Source organism: Cydia strobilella, chromosome Z, assembly GCF_947568885.1.
Source record: "Cydia strobilella chromosome Z, ilCydStro3.1, whole genome shotgun sequence".
NCBI classification, from domain to species: Eukaryota; Metazoa; Arthropoda; class Insecta; order Lepidoptera; family Tortricidae; genus Cydia; species Cydia strobilella.
The window spans coordinates 14,100,400-14,124,286 of record NC_086068.1 but is presented as its reverse complement, the minus strand read 5'-3'; the positions used below and the strand labels follow the sequence as shown (position 1 = coordinate 14,124,286).

The following is a 23,887-nucleotide window of genomic DNA, read 5'->3' as shown; positions in this document are numbered from 1 at the left end:
TGAAAATTTATAAAAATACGTTAAAATGTATTTAAATATGGATAAATGATTTTTTTATTTGCATTAATTATTTTTATATGATTTTGACCCATGTTCTTTCACTGGTATGCGTTAAAATTATAAATAACAAACGAAACAGCCAACGCCCTCTATACGAGAGTAGGCCAAAACTAGTGGCGCCATCTAATCGAGAATCAAATTTTCGTGATTTTCGAGGCACGTTTTTTCCTTAGACTGTATCCATCTATTACGGAGTTATATCTATCTTTGCTACAAGTGCATGCGGCCCACACCAATTTCAGTGTCTGGCCATAGTAGTTGCCGCGCGGCGCGCACCGCTACGAAACGGACGCCTGCTCGCGCTTGTCATCAGTCGTAATAGACGCGCTTTGTTAGAGTGAACCTTCTGTACTTACTTAGTACTATTATTTATTCTGTGCCAAAAGTAACGATTTATTATTCAAAATAATACACCCCGCCTGCCTATAAACCTAGCCTGTTTATAAACAGGCTAGAAGAAAATAAAAAAGAAAAAAGTTTATAAATCTCCAATCATCTTCAATCTGGGTGTTGGTTACTAAATCTATAGTAACCAACACCCAGTCATCGACAGTTAATAAATTTACCGACACCCAGTTAATGAATTAATAAATATATCCCTTAAAAAGATACCTTCGATAAAAAGTGGATTTTTTTGGTGTGTGTCATGACTTTTGTCTTATTAAAATTGATTTTAAGTCCCGTCTCTCTGCAAGCTGTCTCTGAAGTACGTATCATGTAATCTATTTCCGAGAACTGTTCAGAAACGAGCAGGATATCATCAGCAAATCTAAGGTGGTGAAGGTATTTACCATTTATTCGTATTCCCATATGAGTCCAGTTTAGTTTTCTCATTATTGCTTCCAAAACAGTAATAAATAACTAGGGATATATGTCGCCCTGTCGTACATCCAGTTATCGACTATTAATTACCCGTAATGTCGTGCACCTGCCAGATCACCACAATAATACGATGATACCTTCGTCGGTAGGTAATTAAATAAAATTAACTATTCAATAAGTATTTATTTATTGTCTACAGTACCCATTATAAACCTATTGGATTTGGGCTATTCATTAAAGGCACATAGCGATTTATAAGTTGGAATTTATTATCGCCATATTGTAAGGCAAGGTGTGCTCCTATTCAATGCTACCAAGGGACTAAACTAAAGTACAAGCGAAGTCCTTAAGATTAGGAACTGTGGGCTGTTGTTTTTTATTAAATAGAGAAAGTATATGTATTAGAAACATTCGTGCTAAGTGTATTAAATAAACACACATAATAAGTATAATAGGGTCTGTGCGTTTTTAAAGTAAACAGTCGTGGATTAAAAGGAAACCAAAACATTCTCTGACTCTTCTCTTTCCGCATAGACTTTGCTAAATTTGGTGTTCGCGGTAGGCCCTCTGGTAACTCTACTTTGATTAATCTATTTCAAATATCTACCAAACAGGCAAAGCAATAGGAATCATATTCGCCTGTCAAATGAAATACGTTTAAAAAATATGACAGTATAATGGATACGGGAATATATTTTTATTATATTTTACGACCTCCACTAAACGCATGATCTACTCATACTCAAACGACAAAATATCTGCAAAAGATACACAAATACGGGTATAGCGCCAACCGCGCGCTTCTGGGCTGAAGCTTATTCTTTGAACCTCGTTGTGATGTCGCAAGACGAAATTTACGTACGATCGCAGTAAGCGGGGTGCGGGTACAGCGAGGCTGAGACGCTGAAGGACAAATCAGCTACTACTAGCATCTTAATTGGAACAGTCACGTTTGTGAAAGCCAGTAATCGACACCAACAATTTCTATCAAAATAGTTAACCTTATACCTTTATATTTTTTGTTATGTACCTTCGTTATAATAAAAATAAATTCTATAGCTCTTATAATAACCCGTGAAACACATCAATTTCGATCAAATCACATTACTTTGTTTCTGTTATTTTCACCAGATCTCTCCGCACTGGATTTTCACGCTGCCATTTTCAAACAAAAAAACGGATTTCGCTCAAATAACAATAGGTGCCAGTCAACAGTGTGCTCTCTAGTGCACAGTGTTGCAAAATCAATAAACCTGTTTCATACGCTTACTTTCTTTACTTTCTTAGGTCAAAAAAAGTGTCGGTTATTGGTTCTTGTCGGTCATTGGTACCACTACGTTACTAGTATTTTATTAAAAGGCCTTTCTATAATTCTAGACAAAGATCTACGAACAAAATTGGCTGGCAGAATTGACTTTTTAGTGATGATTTTGAATGATAATGATTTGTAATGTTTTACAGGTAGTATTTTCCTGCCGTGAGTTTTGGAAAAAAGTTTTGTGTTTCAGTCGGTGGCAAAGTTTGCTTAACCCTCGTGCCTTGAAACCCTCGCAACGCTCATGAGCGCTAAGAACATGTTCTTACAAAACAGTTTATCTTTATGCTGATCGTAATTTGCGGTTTTTGAACGCATCATAGAGGGTTTATGATATATGTATGTGTAGATATAATCATAATTAATGAACTATTTACCTAGCACGCGAGTTCTTGACACTTAAAAAAATAAAAGAAAAATATTAAGACTAATGGCTTAAGTGCTCTACCCTAAATTACCATGATTTTAAATGAATCAAACGACTCATAAGAAGGAGCGGCTCACTTCGCGATTTCGTCGTGTCGCTACAAGTACATGCGGCCCACACCAATTTTGGTGTTGGCCGCATGTACAGTCAGCTGCAGAGAAAAGGTACCATCCCTGCATAGAAGTTTGTATGCAAAGGTGCTAAGCGAATATGCTAATGTGCTAATGACTGTACAAGTACCATAGTAGTTGCGGCGCACCGTTACGGAACGGACGCCTGTTCGCGCTTGCCCCACCTAGCGGTCATATCTGTCGCAATAGACGCGTTTTGTTAGAGAGTGAATCTTCTGTACCTAGTATACTATTATTTATTCTGTGTCATAAGTAACAGGTTAAAATACGCCAAACCGGATCACGGATATCATCATTCTACACAGAAGACGTTACGGGCAGAAGCGACTGTGCTGGGGAACTAAGGTGCATAAGAAGATGGTTTAAAGATAATAAATATAATAATGATGAATATGTTTATATGTAGGTATAACTTATTAGTTACGGCAACGCATGCTTTATAAAATAGCAAACATATAATTGAAATAAATTATATTAGTATGCAGAAGGAGGTAAGCAGGACAGAAGTTCTAAATGATTTAAACACATCTTTATTAATAAGGAAATTCGTCACTTTAAATACCTCGGCCGCCTCGCTACTACCACTTCCTTAATGTTGAAGCTACCGACATCAATATCTACGTAAAGTGCTTAAGTATATGTAGGTAGGTATTCTATATATATTCCGTCCGTAGATCAAGCAATACATAACACGTTCTATCGTGTAAATGCCCTTGTAATAACTTCATTGAAAATGCAAACCGTATTAAGTATGGATTCTAAACTGTGTGTTAGCGTGGCTGCTTGCCGCCTTGTTATTATTTATGAGCCATCCCTTCAAGTCGTTAGACTTGTCTCATACATTTTAGATTGTACGGGGCTCTGACCAACGGCGCCAGGCTTAGAATTATAACCTGCATTGGCTACTGCAAGTTCATGGTTACCATGAGGTAGGTAAATGTTGTTTACAATCCATTCATTAAATGTTGTGTCGCCATCAATTGCAGTATGCAAAGGCACAATTACTGCATATTTAAAGGCAAAGGCTTGTAATAAATGTTCATACAAATCGTCCCTTTGATACACGTCGTGAAATATTCAGAAGATTTATTTTATCGTAACTATAGCCTTTTAAAAATAGTTTTAGTTAATGTTGTTCGCATTGATATGTATGCTTGCAGCTACATCATCTCACATCACATTTATTAAATGGAAAAGCGCGTGATAGGGCGTCCTTAAGCATACTCTTTCATAAAATGTCGCGGCATATCGAAATATGATGTGGCTGGTCACACGTGATGAGGGTCGTGACACGGCGACACGCAACATGAGATGTTGCGAATTGCGAATATATATCACAACCTATTTTTCTGTATTTTCACATGGAAATATTTTTGTCAATTTCATGTCACTTCCATTGCCTAATTAGTCTCATTAGGTACTGTGTTATTAACGTAGGTAAGTCGGTTGATATCAATATTATGTGTTATGCCCCCGACGCAAATAAAGGGGTCTTATACATACATATGTTTGGCTCTAATGTCTGTCTGTCTGTGGCATCGTAGCTCTCAGACGGATGGACCGATTTCGAATCGGTTTATTATGTGTAAGCGAGTTTCCTTGCGGTGGTTCTTAGCTATATGATTGATCGAAATCGATCCAGCAGTTTGAAGAGCCCTTGGTACGGGTACTTATCATAGACTTGGGGCCCTGACCCCGTTGGGGACGGGAAACACTCTTTTGAGGAAAAGTTGAGTCTGTACGGCAGGATATGTAGATAATAGGATTTTAGAAGTGCGCCTGTCTAAGAAAACATATTTGAGGGGCGAAGGTCTCGTATCGTGTTAGTATTAGATGGCAATTTTTTGCTTACCGGGCGGCTCCATCACCTAAATCATGGCAATTTGTGTTTAAAACAAATAAAGATTTTTGTATTTTTTTTTGTTGTATTAGATATCGTATCATTAGGCTCCGTGTTCTGCTCTAAGATTTCTATTTGTGCCCAATGTGTGAAAACAATGATGCTCGGCCCGATTAACTGCTGTCCGTTACGTCCGTAGAAGTAATACAATTAGTGATACTTACTCCACCGTAAAAGTTAATAAGCTTTTCGTCGTCGAGCATCTCGCTGGGGTAGGCGATGTGCGAGGCCATGGCGTCGGCTTTGTCGAGCGCGGCGCGGCGCGTGCGCTCGTCCATCCACTCCACCTCCTCCAGCGTCTTACGGAACTGTTGCCTGGACCAACCAACACACGTCAACGACCAAGTAACGAGACGAGTTAACGTCAAGTACCCATTAGGTTTAGAATAACGTAAAATAGGGTCGGGAAATATTAACTTCATGTCATGAAAACTACAAAAAGAATGAGATTGTTTGTTTTTTATGCTTTATATTTATTGTTGTTGTATCCTCTTTTATCTCATTTTATATATATATATATATAAACCACTACATTTGACCAATAAAAAACAATATGTTATAATGTTACGATTTTAAACTTATGTTATAATGTTACGATTTTAAACTCGAATCTATGCACTACATAGGTATATAGGTATTTTAATAGGTATGTAGCCCATTAAGGCCGTTCCATCGGTTTGCCGCTGTCACTGTCACATTTCGCAAGAAAGAACGGGAAAAATCATGCGCGCCAAGAAGTGTTAATTTTGATCGAATTCTGTCGATTTTTATTTATTTTAAAAACGTTACCTTACAACTTACAATATCGAAATTCGAAAGCTATGAATTTACTATTTAAGTTAAGATTGTTTTTTCTTCTTTTTTTGTTTATAATATCACATAATATATCACCGAGTAAAGTTTGATTAAAAGTCCGAGTTAGAGGTTACTTTGGGAATTAATTGTATCGAGCGAAGTGTCATAATTCGTGTATCGGAAGCTATGTTATTTAAGATAATATAGTCAAGAACTACATATATTTTTTCCACGTCTACGAATATCAACGCCTCTTAGAAAAACATGATCATATAAGATTTTTCGCCTTCTGGCTCAGGGAACCGCTTTAAGGCTGCGGTTCCACCAAAGATGTGACGCAGAATACACGGTATGGAAAAAATGGAGCGAAAGTACCTTAAAACCTTAAGTTAGCTCATTCTATTTAAAGGAAATATTCTTTTATTTTTACAAAGAAACAAAACTGCATTCAAAGATTCTTTAATATTCGCTTGTCTCGCCCGGGAATCGAACGGACTAAAAAGTCAAAATAATAAACACCCTATTTTATTCTACTAGTCGATACAGTTAATGTTAATGATAACATTTCTCCGAGAAACATGGGGTCTTAACTCGTCTATCGTACAAAATATCCATAAAATCGAACATTTAGTATTCAAGAATATTTTTAGACAAGCAAAAAAAAAAAACCAATGTTTCCTTTAAGTAAAATGAACTAACTTAAGGTTTTAAGGTACTTTCCCTCCAGGGCAAATTAATTTTTTCCACCCTGTAGAATCGCTTCATTTAAGTACCTATCCTCGCTCAATTTTCTATTGGTTCTTAACAAACACATCGCTCGTTATGCATCCTCGCCTCGCGTATCTCTGATAGAAACGCAGCCTATGTAAAGTACAAAAATGTAAATAAAATCCGTTCTGTTCAGGCGTGGGTAAATCCCGACCACTATAGGTATACATATTTTAAATGTGAGTGGGTGCCGCAAGTACGGACACAGTCGTTTAACCAAAAACTAAACACGTAAAACACGGCAATCATTTTACACTGCATCAAATACCGGTGTGGCCGGTCCTTCGACGCTTGATGGGAATAAACAGGCTTATTCTGATTTTAATAACAGGTTAATATTTAGATCTGGGTTAGATAACATATTATTAAAATCAGAATACGCCTGAACGATCGAAAGGTGATAGTGATAGCTATTAGGGCAGTCTCAAGCACTGGTACATTTACGTTGCAAACAAACAATTACAAACTATCACGAGTAACTATTTATGTTGCTAGTTTTCATTTTTACTGCTTGCTATTTATTAGTTACAAACATACATTTTCATTGCTTTTGCATCAATTTGTATGAATTAGGTTAATTTGTAATGCAGAAACAATAAATACTATGTTCAATTAACAATAGCTGAAAATGGTCTAGACTATAAATAGACTATTGATGTGTCATCCAATCATTTTATTTAGTCTAAACATAATATACATAATACAGTAGAAGAAAAACCGAATACATGATCTGCAATTTCAACCCAAATAGTCCCATAAACGCTACTATAAAGCTCGACGGCATAAACCTCCCGCAAGTAAAAACCTTCAAATACCTGGGCTCGGTCATTTCTGAAAACGGGACAATTGAAGCGGACATCATACACAGGACGACATCGGGATGGAACAAGTGGCGTATGCTAACCGGAGTCCTATGTGATACCAAAATGCCTATTAAGACCAAAGGAAAAATTTATAAAACTGCTGTGAGGCCAGCTTTACTCTATGGATGTGAAGTCTGGCCGACAACCAAGGCACACGAGCAGAAGTTACATACAACGGAGATGCGTATGCTGCGCTGGTCGGGCGGGGTTACCCTTAGAGACAAAGTGCGCAACGAGCATATAAGGGGGAGTTTCAAAGTGGCTCCCATAACCCACAAAATTTCTGAGGCTAGACTAAGATGGTACGGTCACGTAATGAGAAGACCAGACGATCATGTGGTTAGAAAGTGCCTTTCCATCGCTACAAAAAAGAGGGGAATGGGAAGGCCTCAAACAACTTGGATGACGAATGTTTGAAAGGACATGAAGGTGTTGGGACTCCACGACCAAGACACCCAAGACAGAAATAAATGGCGTCGCATGATTGGGAAAGCCGACCCCGCGTAACGGGAAAAAGGCGAGGCAGAAGAAGAAGAAGATAATATACATAATACAATATAATATAAAATAATTAGGCACTGTAAAATATAGCATAGGCAGTGCAGTAATCGGAACCATAACTATAATAGTAATTATAAAAAAATAATTTATAAAAAACGTCGAAATCATGTTGTCCTCTTTTACAGCACTTCTGCATGTATGTGCTCGAAGCTAAATTGTCAGTACATTGGCAAAAGCCATGTTGCTTTCCTTGGTATTTAATAGCCCTTCCTATTTACATCTGTTATATTCCCACCCGAAATAATAAAAAAATCGTTATTTATATTGTATTGTAGAATATTTTCATATAAAATCAAACGCGAGAATGGTATGTCTAGACGAGAACGTATGCATCGGGGCTTGCATGTCCTTAATGAATAAATACCTACATAACATGATAAAGTCAATGGTTATGTATTAACTAAATGCCAATAACCGAAGTTACAATTTTCAGTGCATATTGAATTAATTAATTGAAGTACACATGCTATAATTAACTGTTAGAAATATTACCGAAAGATAACCAATTATAACACTATATATCGCATCGTATTGTCATCAGGAACTGTCTACATTATCACCTAGTACAAACACTAGAAATGAAAAATAGTTAATAGATAGTAGGTACCATGCAATAATGCACTACAAAATAACAGGTGATAAAATAATACATAGTACTATTAAATACGTGTTAAATTCACAATATGTAGATAGCATAAATTTACTAAATAAATATTAATGAAAAACATGGCTAATTTATAAATATTGTTGTGGTAACCGTACTTTCGTATCCCAGTCTCATTTCGGTCAAATAATATGTGATTAAATGGAACTGAAATGAAACCAATATAACTACTATGTACTTGCAACATTATACTATCTAAGTAAGATATAAGATGTCATCATCTTCCTTGCGTTTTCTCGGCATTTTAGCCACGGCTCCCACGGGAGCCTGGGGTCCGCTTGGCAACTAATCCCAGGAATTGGCGTGGGCACTAGTTTTTACGATAGCGACTGCCATCTGACCTTTTAAACCAGAGGGTAAACTGGGCCTTATTGGGATTAGTCCGGTTTCCTCACGATGTTTACATTCACGGAAAAGCGACTGGTAAATATCAAATTATATTTCGTACATAAGTTCCGAAAAACTCATTGGTACGAGCCGGGGTTTTGAACCCGCGACCTCCGGATTGCAAGTCGCACGCTCTTACCGCTAGGCCACCAGAGCTTAAGATATAAGATGTAAACTCACCTAATGTCATTCACCATTTCAAGAGCGTTGGCCTTCGAGTTTTCATTGAAATATTTTCGTATATACAGAGCTCCCACAGCAATTGACATACTGAAACAAAAATAATAAGCATAGAGTTAGACCAAGGAAAGTTTGCAGCGCTCGACAAGAAGTAGTTTTAAAAAATCAGTATGTGACAACACCACAGCCACAGAAAATGGATTTAATGGTCTTGACACTTGAAATTTTCTACCATATTTACCGTCTATGAAAAATGTAAGCTGCGCATTATAATTAAATAAATTTAATTCTAGCAATATATACATGTTACTGTTATTATTATTTTTGATAAATAATATGAGGAGAATGTGACATTTGGCGTCATCTATATTTTGGCGAAATTCATATTTTTTTTTATATGACTTGTGAAAGAAATCGTAATTTTGTGTTGTGGAAGTTACCTGACGCTGGTGGTGTTGGCGCTCTCCTTCCAGCGGTTCTCGTGCTCGGTCTTGCCCGACAGTGCCGTCACGTACGTCAGCTGGCGCCGAGCGCAGCGCCTCCGTCAGGTACGTAAGTTAGTGTCGTGGAATGTTACCTGACGCTGGTGGTGTCGGCACACTCCTTCCAGTGGCTCTCGCGCTCGATCTTGCCCGACAGCGCCGTCACGTACGTCAGCTGGCGACGGCGCAGCGCCTCCGTCAGGTACGTAAGTTAGTGTCGTGGAATGTTACCTGACGCTGGTGGTGTCGGCGCACTCCTTCCAGCGGCTCTCGCGCTCGGTCTTGCCCGACAGCGCCGTTACGTACGTCAGCTGGCGCCGGCGCAGCGCCTCCGTCAGGTACGACACGGACGCACCAGCCACCCGCCACATCACATAATTCGCCTGGACACGCTTTGGGGTAGTTGACAGGAGATTCTGCAATTAGTTTAAAAAAATGATCCAAGTATTTCTACTTACTACTCGGATAAACTTAATTATATTACAGTAATTTGCAGAATAAATACAAACCTCGAGTTCCGAGAAGTATTTGGGCACATTGACTATAGCAATTTCGTCTAATCCGACCTGCGTATGAGGCGCAAGAAGATTGTTTATATATTCCAGCCAAGGAATCCTAAACAAAATAATAGGGGTTAAGTAAATACAACATTATGTAATGGATTATAACATTTATAATGCAAAAGAATGTGTTTAAATATAACTTACCTAGGGAATTTTTCTTGCATCTGGGCAATGGTCATAGGATTGTAAAGGCTAGTAGCGTTACGCCGTTTTTCAAGAGGCAGGGATATCTGTAAAATACAATATTGAGATGTGTATATGTCGTGTAGGTAAGTGAAGAGAATTGTGTGTGAAGGACGCCATTCGATTTAAGTACATGTGAATAAAGAAATTGGGTCACATATCAAGAGTGAATACCTACAGATCGTAATGACACCATTTTGTCTTTTACGGTTTTCAATTTTTAGCACGACACAAATGTGTGTTTTGGCAACTTCAGATCGTAAACCCACCAGTCGGCGAATCATAAAGCAGTTATATGTAAAACCCGAGTCGGCGGGAGGTGGGTGGCTGGTGCTTACGTTAGCGAGTTTCATCTCGAACTGCAGCGAGTGTTTGAGGTCGGAGAGAGCGCGCGCGCGGTCTGCGCCCAGCAGCACGGCAATGTCCACCATGTAGTCGTAGTAGGCTTGCACCAGCTTGTCGCTCATCCCGCGGTTCAAGTACTCCCGGCTGAGTCCGAGCGACGCTTGGTCCAACTGTTGATAAATATGCGCGCTCATGTTATTATTTCCCTCGCCTGTTTGGACAACTCTAAAGAAACATTACATTAGTACGAAACTTCCTGTCAACGGCTAGCTCCTGTATTGATAATGACATATTTCGTTCGCAATAACAATGGCAGTAGCGGGGCATAAATCTATTCGCAATAAGCAGCTTATAATCGATATGAAGGCAGCCTGGATGACGGTTAACCGTTGTTCTCAAGAATTGGGAGGAAGAGACAATAAGGTATATTTTATTTGAAAAGAAAGGCTCCTGAAGCAATCGACTCAATAAATTTAGTCTGCGATACAAATATGGTACAACAATTATTATAAGGCTTCTATGAAGGTATATATTTGCGTTATGTAGCTCCAGGTGACGAAATTTAAAAATAAAAACACATAATTATGTACTTATAGAATGGCACTGTACTGGAACGTTAGTAGACAAGTTAAGATTTTAGATGGAATTTACGAAAAGTGGAACGGTTTCGGAATGCCATGCAGGATTTCAGAATGCAAGAAAAAGGCGCTTGATGTGTAGGTACGTTAATAAAATATCTTTGAAGGCCCATCGACCATAAGTAATTGTAAAAACTATGTATTGGCATTATAGGTTAGGTAATTAAAAGCACCCCGTTACATATAACATATAACCTTACATCGATGATTCTCTTAGTAGAGTTCTTAACGTCGACACCAATGGAGAAGTCAAAGAAATAGTCGACGGAGTAGCCCGCGGCCCGGAACTTGTAGACGGACTTCTCCCAGGTGAACGCGTTCTCGTTCCAGGAGGGCCCGTCCAGCACCGGCCAGCCGCCCAGCCGCCGCAGCATTTCCAGCAGCGGCGCCGTGCCGCGCGCCTCGATCGAACCTGCAACAAGTCCACGAGGTCACTTTCCCATCACTCTCAAGTCTCTCAACGGAAACTAACGCTGCTCACCGTACATTCAGATATTGTTGCCAAATTTAACCAAACTCGAAACATCATCCTCAATATTGTATGGAATTGTTTTTACTACGAACCAGACATAAAGCTTATATATAGCATGAATAAGTACGTACGTTGTACGGTACGTTGTAGTATGAGTAAGCTAGAAATATGAATATACCGGGTGTTTTCTGTAACAGGAGCATTAAATTAAATTAAACGGCATACTCGTAGGTGCACCGTCACATAGTGGAAGCGCCACAGTTAAAAAGGCGTTTTTCACTAAGCTATTGCAGAAACAAATTTCCACAAAAATAAAATGAAATAAATGACATACTAAGAAAAATTTGGTATTTAACTGATCACCAGATATAGTAAAATTTACCATAAAAAAAAAAACATATTTTTACCACCAAAAATAACAAATGATCATTGATCACCAAAATTAGAACTCCATTTTAATGTGAAATTAATACCATATTTTTTACATTTTGCTATCCTATTAAAGCAAATGACACCAAACTAATAATTGTTAACCCAAAAATAGAAAATGATCACCACAATTTTAACTCCATTTAGGTACATGTAAAATTAAAACCAAAATTTGTACATCTTGCTATCCTATTAAAGCAAATAACTCCAAACTAATCATTGATCAAACTCAGAAATAGTCAATAACCACCAAACTTTAACCACATTTTAATTAAAAATGTCATGCAAACATTTAACATCTCGTTATCCTATTAAATTAATTAATCCACTTCACCTTTTTCTAGTAACCTAACCCACTTTTCTGATAGCAGTTCGGTTCTGTGAGGATCGCCGTTCTAACCTAACCCACTTTTCTAGTAGCATTTCTTTTCTGTAAGGGTCGCAGTTCTAACCTAACCCACTTTTCTGATAGCAGTTCGGTTCTGTGAGGATCGCAGTTGAAACCTAACCTACTTAACCCATTTTTCTAGTAGCATTTCGTTTCTGTGAGGATCGCAGTTTTAACCCAACCTAACCGACTTTTCTAAAGTAATTGAGATAAAAGGGAAAATCCCGCGCGATAGCCATTTCTTCTATCGCAAGTATCGCGCGGCGTGACGTATGTTTTTCCCCTTCTAATTTGGCTTACGTCCCCGCTTAAGCAAACCGACTGTAAAAAAAAAGTACTCCCATTTCGAGATCAAGTTTGACCCTACTACACGGCCAAAGATAAAGGCCAGGTGATGGATGGTGTGGCTGTCGTTAAAATGAGTTGTCTTGTAGTGAGGAGAGGGTATTAGAAATGTATCCGCTCCGATATTTGTTCATCCATCACTTACGTCACCTTGTTGTGCAAAATTGCGGAAGCAGTAACATTTTATTTTCGCTTTCACTCACAATTATGGAACAGACTTAAGCAAAATTTAGCAACATTGTTGAATAATAGGAACAGCTAAGTAAGTATTCTACTAAATATTATGTGTTCATGAGCACAGTTCAAACAGTTCATTAGTTAGAAATGGTATTCTCTTATTATATTGCAGTCGAGCGAAACATGGCAACATTATGTAGGTCAAACTAGCAGTTCGGAACAACATGGCTCGTGTCGCGGAGGCGTGAGTACCATGCTAATTCGATTAAAAGTTTAATACATTGTTAAACGTGTTTTCGCAACGGTAAAGCATAGTAACCTCCCACCGTTGAAAATAAAACTAAGGTAGCTTAATCAAACATTTTGTTATGTTTTGAATGACCCAAAATCTCATTCTGTTGGCCTGTTTTATGCTCAGTTTTTACAATATTTTTACGAACAAGCAAAACGATTGAATAACTTTAAACCGACTAGAGTCTGTGCGGATAGAGAAGAGTCGTGGAATGTAAGGGAGCCCATACATTTCACGACTCTTCTCTTTCCGCACACTCCAGATATTTTCGTAAAAACGACTCCCCTGTCACCCCGTCACCCGGGCATCATAGAAATTTCGCCATCGCCTCCTTGCTATGATGCCATAACCCGACCATGAAAAAATGCCCGGTCGGTGATAAAGACAAAGCATGGCACTATTTTCTCTTTCCTCTTATAGGAGTCGCAATAAGACTATCTTTCTCTATAGAGTCTATAGTATCCAACTCTAGGGCAATAGTTACAAATATAATGTGCAGGCCGCTTTTATTGCGCAGAAGAGAGCTATTAGAATAATGGCAAGGGTACCGCAGGATACTCCATGTAAACCTTACTTTTTGGACGTCATCAGAACAGAGGGATAGACGTATTGCTTCTAGACGTAGAGATTTACCTCAGACCATGAGCACCAAACTTAAAGTAGTCAGGCACGCCGTAGGTTACCAGGCTATTGGACTATTTAATAGGTTACCTGTTGAGTTAAAGTCACACACCAATAGCTTCATTTAAAAAAAAAGTTGAAGTCTTTCTTGCTAGAGAAGAGAAGTGCTACTGGTAGAGGAATTCGTAAAAGAACAAATTTCTGACATATAAAATTATAATTCTGTGTTATTAATTGATAAATTTACAATTTGACATCCTACATTCATATTTCAATCCTAATTCCCGTTTTATTACTTTTCGTGTTTTTATGTTTTAAATTTAATATTAGTTGCATGTTTCCTTGTTGTGGTTGTTCATAAAAACGAGACCCCTATTACTAAGACTCCCCTGTCTGTCTGTCTCTGTCTGTCTGCCCGTCTGTCACCAGGCTGTATCTCATGAACCGTGATAGCTAGACAGTTGAAATTTTCACAGATGACGTATTTCTGTTGCCGCTACAACAACAAATACTAAAAACAGAATAAAATAAATATTAAGTGGGGCTCCCATAGAAAAAACGTGATTTATTTGCCGTTTTTTGCAACCCTTCGTGCGCGAGTCCAACGCGCACTTGGCCGGTTTTTTTATTGATAATCTTTCCTATTATAAAAAAGCCAACAAAATAATTATTTCAAAATATACTTATTTGGATCAAAGTTATTCATGTAGTTAGTTGTCGGTCGCATAAAACCTGCTTTAAAATCTTTTGTATTTGGCGGCCGAGAACAGGATTATAAAAAGTTAGTTTTCGGCCTTAGCTAACTTATGAAAAGACTGGTGGATAGTGGATGGTGGACTGGATTATTAAATAATATTTCGGGAGTACATGGTTCCGAAAAACTCATTGGTACATGCCGGGGTTTGAACAAGCTATCTGTTTGTATGCTACGTTGGTGGCCAACAAGCATACGGCCCGCCTGATGGTAAGTAGTTACCGTAGCCTATGGATGCCTGCAACTCCGACCGTTAAAAAGTCGCATGCTGCTAATAGTTAGGCTAAAAATGTCTTATTTTAATATTTTTAGTATGTTTTGGAAAACTATTTGCGAGGTGTAATAGGTACCATAAAAGTTCCCATTAACGTTCCTTGATGTATACATAGTACCATTGAATATTTATTTGTTGTTTTATTCAAAAAAACTCCTTTTGATTGTGAAATAAGTCATTAAAAAATATAAATAACAGCGGCTGACAACTAGTTAACAAGCGGCCGCCGAGAACCAAAAAAAGTGGCCGAAAACCAGCTAAATTGCTACTTTTTCATATTCCTAATTATATAAATAAAACTTTGTAATTAATAACGGATTTTGATACAAACGGCTAGTTTTTTTTTAAATTATAAAATGACAAAGATTGGACGAATACATTGTTTATAAAATACATTTGAATTCGAAACTGGCCGACAACCGGCTAAACTACCCTATAGCGAACGTGATTGGTCTAGCCGTTTCTGAGTTTTTGCAAATAGTCTATTTTGACGAACGAGTAACTACGGAACCCTACACTGAGCATGGCCCGACATGCTCTTGGCCGTTTTTTATGTTTCATCAGCAGGTTGATTGAGAAATTGATTTATGATGAACAATTACGAAAAAACGACGTTTTCTTAAATCGTCTATTTTTTATCTTTTTGATAGCTCCTAGCTCTTGGATCGTAGTCAAAATACTAAAAATAAACATAACAAAATTTGTAGGAAATTTTATGCCACGGAGGCCTACCAGGTGTATGCGAATTCGCGTAATATTTTCCATATATTTTAATACAGATATACGCGTTATGTTAATAATAATTAAACAGTTGTTATGTTCAAAATAAGACTGCCATCATGGCTAGCTATCATATATCAAATAACATTTTCCAAATATGGTTTCCCTTATATTCAAGAAAAAACATTTTTGAAGTTTTCTTTGCATACCTACGCTACGTTCATCTTATCGTTATTTTATTTCATAGCGCAATAAGTAGCAAAGATTTTTTTAAGACATAGTCTCGTGTTATTCGAAGAACGTAATTGAAAATAAACGTCTGGTGCTAGAAGCTAGATCTAGACAATTATCTTACTTGCATCGTTGTGTTATGAAAATGAGTAACAACTCATTTTAATTTAATCATCTAAGTAGTAAAGTTGATTGAAATTTTGATGAGGTAGGAAAATGGCTCTGATTATTTTCATCATCTGATTACCCCGGTTACAAGAAAGTTGGATAAAGAATTTTTTATTCGAAGTTAAAGCCACTGTACGTCATAAAATACATACATACCAGTCAGATAGCTACATCGTCACCAGATATATAATGTGTGTGAAAACGACGAGTCGTACGGTGAATCGTAACATATAAGTGCCGGTATGAAAGCAGAATTTACAACCAAAAGGATGCCAGTAGGTAATTGTTTTAATGGTTACAGTAAAACAATGACAACGGAACCCAAGATGTTGTCGTCATAATAAGCTTTGTTACGTTCCTTTTTGCGGTTGTTTCGCTGGCTCTCGCGGCATTACGAGTCGGGTGGAAGGGGGACATGTGACTCACTTCTGTTCATGCAGGCCTGGTACAAGGTCTTAGCGAGCACGAAGGGACGCGGCTCGAGGGGCACCACAGGCTCGTCGAGCAGCGCCCGGATCTGCTCCTGCAGCTGGTCCGTGATGATGGAGAAGGTGTTGACGGAAGTCTTGTCGTCGGGGATGCGCGTGCTCTTCAGGAAAGATCCGCACGAGAACTGGTAGAAGTCGTCGCACGGGTCTACTTTTTCGTCCATGTTCAGTAGCAGTTTTGACGCTGTATATGATATGGAATTGTTAGATATTTATAAGAATATCAAATATAAATAATAAAACATATTATTTAAACATAAATTCGGAATCCTAAAAATGATAAAATCGCAAAGCGTAATAAAAATATCAGCAAGTTTGTATGTACAAAATTACTGTTTGAACTATCAGTCTTGTCGTTTTGGTAATTTTATATATATATATATATATATATATATATATATATATATATGATATGATTTATTTATTGATTTATGTTTACACATAACGTAGAGGCACCAATGAACGACAAGAACCAATAACCGACACTTTTTTTTTGACCTAGGATAATAATTCAGTCGGAAACCGATTTGTTAATTTTGCAACACTGTGCACTGCGTGAAAATCCAGTGCGGCTAGAGATCTAGTGAAAATAACAGAATTTCTTATAGACAATTCTTCTATAAGAAATTCTCAAAAAAAATTACCTACTCATTTCCTTAAGAATTTAAAGAAGTGAGTACATTTTTTTGTTAATAAACCTAATGTAATATGATTTACTCGAATTTGATGTTTTTCACGGGTTACTATGGGATTTATTTTTGTAAAATATGAGGAAAGTATAAGGTTAACTATTTTGGTAGAAATTGTTGGTGTCGATTACTGGTTTTCACTAACGTGACTGTTCCAATTTTTTTTTTTTTACATTTTTCATTTGACAAGCGAATATGATTCCTTTTGCTTTTCCTGATTGGTAGATATTTGAAATAGATTAATCAAAGTAGAGCTACCAGAGGGCCTACCGAGAACACTGAAGTTCGCAAGTATGTATGTATGTATTTATGTATGTCATTTTATTGCACATAAACAAGTACACAAAATAGACATAACAGAGTAAAAGGTGTAGGGATATGTACAATGGCTAAGGCAAGTCTGTGCGGAAAGAGAAGTCGGAGAATGTTTTGGTTCCCTTTTAATCCACTTGAATAGTATTTTTTAAAGTTTATTTATATCACAAAACATAATACAAAGAACTTAAAGCTAAGATGCGCCACAGAAACTTGTAAAAGTATATTATTTATAATATTATTAAATTACCGACTAAGGTATCATTGTATCATTGCGGTGATTTGACAGATGCACATTATGGCTAATTAATAGTCGATAACTGGGTGTCAGTAACTGGTAATGTCATTAACTGCCCAGGTAGCAAAGTGACGTCAGCGATAATTCATAATTAATTCGACGTCGTAATTATGGTGTCATAATGACGTCGCTGACGTCATAATGACGTATCAATGCTGTTAGGGTGGGTGTTGGTTACTGGAGGTTCAGTGGCGATGATTGGAGATGATGACTAAATAATTTAATTTTATAGAGTACCCTACCGTCTGTCGATCATTGGTGTCACTATGCTACCTACCGGTCCAAAAAATAAAAGAAAAGAAAAACAAAGAAAAGAAGAATAATCACATCACGCCTTGCGATTTTCATATTTATGCGAAAAAGTGGTGAGTACGTGTGATAACTTTTAACTATTATTATTTTAAATAAACACTAGATTTATTGAAGAACTTTGAGTCGTTACTAAGAGTAGCACACGCTTATAGACATCAGTGGGAAAAAGAGAATCAAAAAATAATTTCAGGGACATTATTTGTAGCTATGAGTGATTATACCTAAATTCGAAACAATACTACATTTTGACACATTAATTTTTCATTCGTGTAACATATTACTTACTAACAAGTAAGTGCGTGCACACAAAAGGACTTGTCCTATACTACTATTAGGTACGAGTATAATATGTACGAGTAGGTAAGTATGTAACTACTAAGCTTGTATATGTTGAGTGGAACCAAGCTAACTACATACATTTGGTAATGACAAAGCATGGAGTGGAATGCCAACAAACGACACATTTCGTGCAAATTTCTATGAAAAAAACCGGCTATGTGCGAGTCGGACCCGCGTTCCATGGGTTCCGTACATTACACATTTTTTAACAATGTATTTTTTATATGAAACGTGAGTGAAATGTCTTTAAAAAATCCGTAGGGGTCGGATCAAAAACTAAGTAATTAAGTCCGACTCACGCTTGACTGCACATTTCTAATAGGTTTTCCTGTGATCTGCAGGTAAAGAACTATTTCGCTTTTTTTTTCAAAATTTTAGACCCAGTAGTTTCGGAGATTAAGGGAGGGGGGATGGTAATTTTTTGGCTATTTTCTTAAATAACTTCTGAACTATTTATTTTAAAATTACAAAAAAATATATTTGAGATTCTCACGAGCTCTTTCATTTGATAAGTAACACGATATAGTTCAAAAAACTTTATTATTTAATTTTCTCATTTAACCCACAAGAGTGGCCCCCCATGTCCAGTAGTTTCGGAGAAAATAGGCTGTGACAGACAGACAGACTCACGAGTGATCCTATAACGGTTCCGTTTTTACCAAAAAGGTACAAAAGGAACCCTTATGGTCCGTCTGTCTGTCTGTCACATAGCTAAATATCTCGAGAACTACTGAAGCTATCGATTTGAAATTTGGAATAGTTATGAACAACGCTAACCCAATCACATTGGAAGTGTATTTTTTTTATTAATTATGAAAAATGCCTAATATAAAGAGGGGGCAAAATTTCAAAGTTTAGTTACTAGGTTGAGGAGGATATCATTTGAAAGAGCTCGAATTGAAAATAACAAAACATTTTTTTATTTGTTTTTCATAGAAATAAAAAATTGACTTATGAAGGAAAATGTAAAAGAATACTATCCCCCCTCCCTTATTTTCGAAGTTACCAACAAAAATTATATTTTTTTTTTACATAATAATTAAATTATCATAAATAGTACAGGAAAATATAACCACACCTCTATCTTGAAAACTTTTTTTTATTATTATCATAAAACATTTTCTAATTTAATTTGCAATTTAAGCCCATTTGCGGTGTATGTTAGACTTGAAATGTCTATGAGATTACACAAAGAACACCTTCTTTCAAATAAAATAAAAATTGTTGAAATCGGTTCACACGATAAGGAAATATCCCTGAAAAACCAACATACATACAGGTCGCGCAAATTAGTTAGCCAATTTGCGGATAGATGGCGCTGTACACAATTACGCTTAGTATAGTAGTTAGTTCTGGTTTTAGTCTTTCGTGATTATATTTACATGAGAAAATTGAAAGTTAGTACGGAACCCTCGGTGCGCGAGTTAAACGAACTCGCACTTGGCCGGTTTTTTCCTTTTGAGGTACGGAACCCTAAAAATATTATTGTGGCACTATCACACTTTGTCACGTCAAAGTTTGTGCAGAGTTAGCTTAGACGAACTGTATTCCTATAAGCTACAAGGACGAATGTAACAACTTTTTGTATGGAAACTGTTTACTAGTAGGAAGGTACAGCGAGCTGCAAAATTGCTAGACATATAATGAATTAATTAATTTGTAAAGTGTTCATGAAATTATGCAGCTGGGTGTATATATAGCGAATGAATCTATCAGCATTATGCATGTAATAAGAATATGTGCCCGTATGAAATAACGTGCATTTGCTTTGTCGACAAAATATATATAGTCTGGCAAAGCATTTTTGTCAGTAGCAGTATAATAGAAAAAAAAAACTATATTTATCCCTCTTTGGGGTGATAATACTAGTGTAAAATAGTATGATTTTCTTTACCTATGTGCTGTGACAAGATATTTTTGCCAAACTAAGTATATGATTTTATTCTAACAAAGTTTATGCAAGTCTCACCTGTGTGGACGCACCCCGGCTGGCTGCAGATCTTCTCGTCGGACCCTTTAGAATTGGTGGCAGGCGGCATGGATTCAGAAAATCTCAGTTCACTAGTTTGTGGCATGTCTAAAATGCAGATATATATATGACAAGTGAATGCATGACAAGACATAAGCTCTAAGAGACAAAAACATACAGCCAGGAAAAATAATGTCATAATATGGGTAGGATAAATATTTCATTTCATATGTTTAAGCAAAATGAATTATTTTATTCACATAAGTGGTAATCATGACGCAAGATGTATATATATGGAAGGTAAAGTTACAAATAATCTGCAATTATTAAATTCTATGTATAAGTATGGCTGTCCTCAAAATACAAGCAATTCCACACAACGTACCGTTATTTTTACCCGACTACGAAAAAGCCAGGAAGAAGGTTAAACTATAGTTGTTGGCCAAGCAAATTTTGTGTCTAATCTTGGCGGCAAATTTAAAAAATGTAGGCGCGAAGGGATATTATTCTAGTGAAAAGATTTGCTTGACCAACTATAAACAATTATCTACAAAAACTGAAACACGTAGATATTTTTTTTGAGTAAATTCATAATATTGTACCTACGACTGTTGTACGTCCTAGGTTCTATAGTTTCTAACTACAGGCCATTGGTAATATAAATAAAACCGGCCAAGTGCGAGTCGGTCTCGCGTTCCAAGGGTTCCGTACATTTCACAATTTAAACAATGTATTTTTTTTGTGTACCGTGAGTGAAATGTCTAAAAAACCTGTAGGGGTTGGATCAAAACCTAAGTAATTAAGTCCGACTCACGCTTGACTGCACATTTCTAATAGGTTTTCCTGTAATGTATAGGTCAAAATCTATTTTGTGTATTTTTTTCAAAATTTTAGACCCAGTAGTTTCGGATATAAAGGGGGGGGGGGGAATGGTCATTTTTTGCCTTTTTAACCGACTTCAAGATTTCAAAAGGAGGTGGTTCTCAATTCGGTTGCATTTTTTTATATGTTTGTTACTCCATAACTCCGTCATTTCTGGACCGATTTTTAAAATTCTTTTTTTGATTGTAAGTATATACATACAGATTGGTCCCGTTTTTGTCAAAACACAGTTCTAATGATGGGATCCATGAGGAATCGAGGGAACTCCTCAAATGTTAAAGACATACATATAGTGATTGTAGTATTTTCATTAACAAATCAAGCATTTACATTTAAAAAGGTGACATTTGATGAAGTGGAACTGCTGATGATGATCAGAACGGAACTCTTCAATGACGCATAGTTCACGTTTGGCGATTTGTCCTCTTCGTTATGTTTGTTAAGCAAGTTAGGTTTCAGGACACATTTTTGTCAAGCTCGAGTTCTGATGATGGGATCCATGAGGAATCGAGGGAACTCCTCAAATGTGAAAGGCATACATATAGTGATTTTTGTATTTTCATCAACAAATCCAGCATTTCCATTTAATAAAGTGACATTTGATGAAGTGGAGCTGCTGATGATGATCAGAAATATCAGAATGGAACTCTTTATTAAGCATAGTTTACGTTTGGCGATTTGTCTCCTTTTTTATGTTTGTTAAGCAAGTTAAGTTTTCAAGACACATTTTTATCAAGCTCGAGTTCTGATGATGGGATCCATAAGGAACCGAGGGAAGTCCTCAGATGTGAAAGGCATACATATAGTGATTTTTGTATTTTCATCAACAAATCCAGCATTTACATCAAAAAGTGACATTTGATGAAGTGGAACTGCTGATGATGATCAGGATGGAACTCTTCAACGACACATAGTTCACGTTTGGCGATTTATTGTCTTCGTTATGGACCCAGACCCAAACTTGGACCTGGACTTTTTTTTGAACTGCGATCCTCACAGAACCGAACTGCTATCAGAAAAGTGGGTTAGGTTAGGTTAGAACTGTGACCCTTACAGAAACGAAATGCTACTAGAAAAGTGGGTGATTTTACCTCCTTTTAGTTAGGCAAAAGATTCTGTCTTTTTCATTACATTGTCTGGAGTGCACCATCAACAATAAGTAACCTTTCAACGGCATCCCCCATTGAAGTCGGTTTTTTTTTCTTAAAAAATATTTCTTGAATAACTTCTAAATTGTTAATCCTAAAATTATAAAAAAATGTATTTGAGATTCTCATAATGAGCTCTTTCATTTGATATGTAACACGATACAGTATGAAAAACTTTATTTTTAAATTTTCTCATTTCATTTCATTTTTTTCATTTCATTTTATTTATTTACAAATAAGCTTACAGTCTATAACCAAGGCGCTTACATGTTATTATATCATACATGGTATGTTACACTTACACTATAAAATTACATGTCAAAATTACAAAAAAAAAGAGAAACAAATTCAATTATATAATATTATGTCAGTAAATTAAATAAATAATTATCAATTAAATTAAATTCAAAAATTCATAAATGCCTTTGATAACTGGGTAAGACGCATGATAAAAAATGTCAACGTCAGGTAATCGCAGAGACATATCATTTAACAGATTTATACCCCCCAAAGTGGTCCCCTTGTTTAAATTCATTTGTTTACGTTACATGACCGTCTTTGGGTCACAAACTTACATATGTATACCAAATTTCAACTTAATTACTGTGACAGACGGACAGACAGACAGACAGACGCACGAGTGATCCTATAAGGGTTCCGTTTTTTCCTTTTGAGGTACGGAACCTTAAAAACCGACCAAGAGCATGTCGGGCCCTGCTCAGTGTCTTTGAACGGGGGCTACCTACCTAAAATAATTCTGTAGGAAATAAACTAAATCGCCCAAGAGCATGTTGGGCTATGCTAATATTAGGGTTCCGTAGTTACCATTGTGTCGGAATAGGTTAAACGAGGGCTATTAGTAAGTATAATGTACATTGCAAGCACAAGGGAGTACCTTCGCAGCGCTTTGTACGTCTTTTTACAAAGAATAGAAGACTTTTTGCAATAACTCGAAAACGGCTTGACCGATCATGTTCGCTATAGTTTTCATTGAAAGTACTAATTAAGCTTCTGTTTTAAGATTTTTTCCATATTTTTTGCACCCATGGTTAAAAAGTTAGGGAGGGGGCAAGGGACACTTTTTGTTTTTCGGAGCGATTATTTCCGATTATTTACTTTATCAAAAAATGGTTGTTTAGGCCCCGTATTCGTTTTAAAAGACCTATCCACAACGAGATCCCACACCAGTTTAAGCTAAAAAAATATATGTATAAAAACACCTTTTTTAAGGGAGGTACACAATTTTTTTTAGGATTTATTTTACCGTTCATTCGCCATGCATGATTTTCCATGCTAAATTACAGCTTTCTAGCATTACCGATCACGGAGCAAACACGGACATGGCGAAACTATAAGGGTTCCTAGTTGTTGTGTAAAAAGGCCTTGTGTTGTACCTAGTACATAGGTATATATAAAGGTACCTAAATAAGATGCTTAAAATGATTTGATGTCGAACATGTGGCTTCTTTCAAAGGCGTTTTACGCATTTCTT

The 23,887-nt window shown here is 36.8% G+C and overlaps 1 protein-coding gene across 6 annotated transcripts in view; it reads right to left on the bottom strand.

Annotated features, from left to right (window-relative positions):
• LOC134754214 (neprilysin-2) overlaps positions 1-23,887 on the bottom strand; it is a 278,975-nt gene that overhangs the window by 5,374 nt on the left and 249,714 nt on the right. For 4 of the 6 annotated variants that reach the window (XM_063690383.1, XM_063690377.1, XM_063690381.1 and 1 more), the window contains 9 exons: positions 20,366-20,473; positions 16,382-16,627; positions 11,285-11,496; positions 10,440-10,616; positions 10,063-10,148; positions 9,865-9,970; positions 9,587-9,771; positions 8,874-8,963; positions 4,820-4,970 (listed from right to left, as the gene is read on the bottom strand). In XM_063690383.1, the coding sequence (XP_063546453.1) occupies positions 4,820-4,970; positions 8,874-8,963; positions 9,587-9,771; positions 9,865-9,970; positions 10,063-10,148; positions 10,440-10,616; positions 11,285-11,496; positions 16,382-16,627; positions 20,366-20,473 (1,361 nt within the window). The remainder of the gene's footprint in view (positions 1-4,819; positions 4,971-8,873; positions 8,964-9,586; positions 9,772-9,864; positions 9,971-10,062; positions 10,149-10,439; positions 10,617-11,284; positions 11,497-16,381; positions 16,628-20,365; positions 20,474-23,887) is intronic. The other 2 variants (XM_063690378.1, XM_063690382.1) reach the window with 2 other exon arrangements.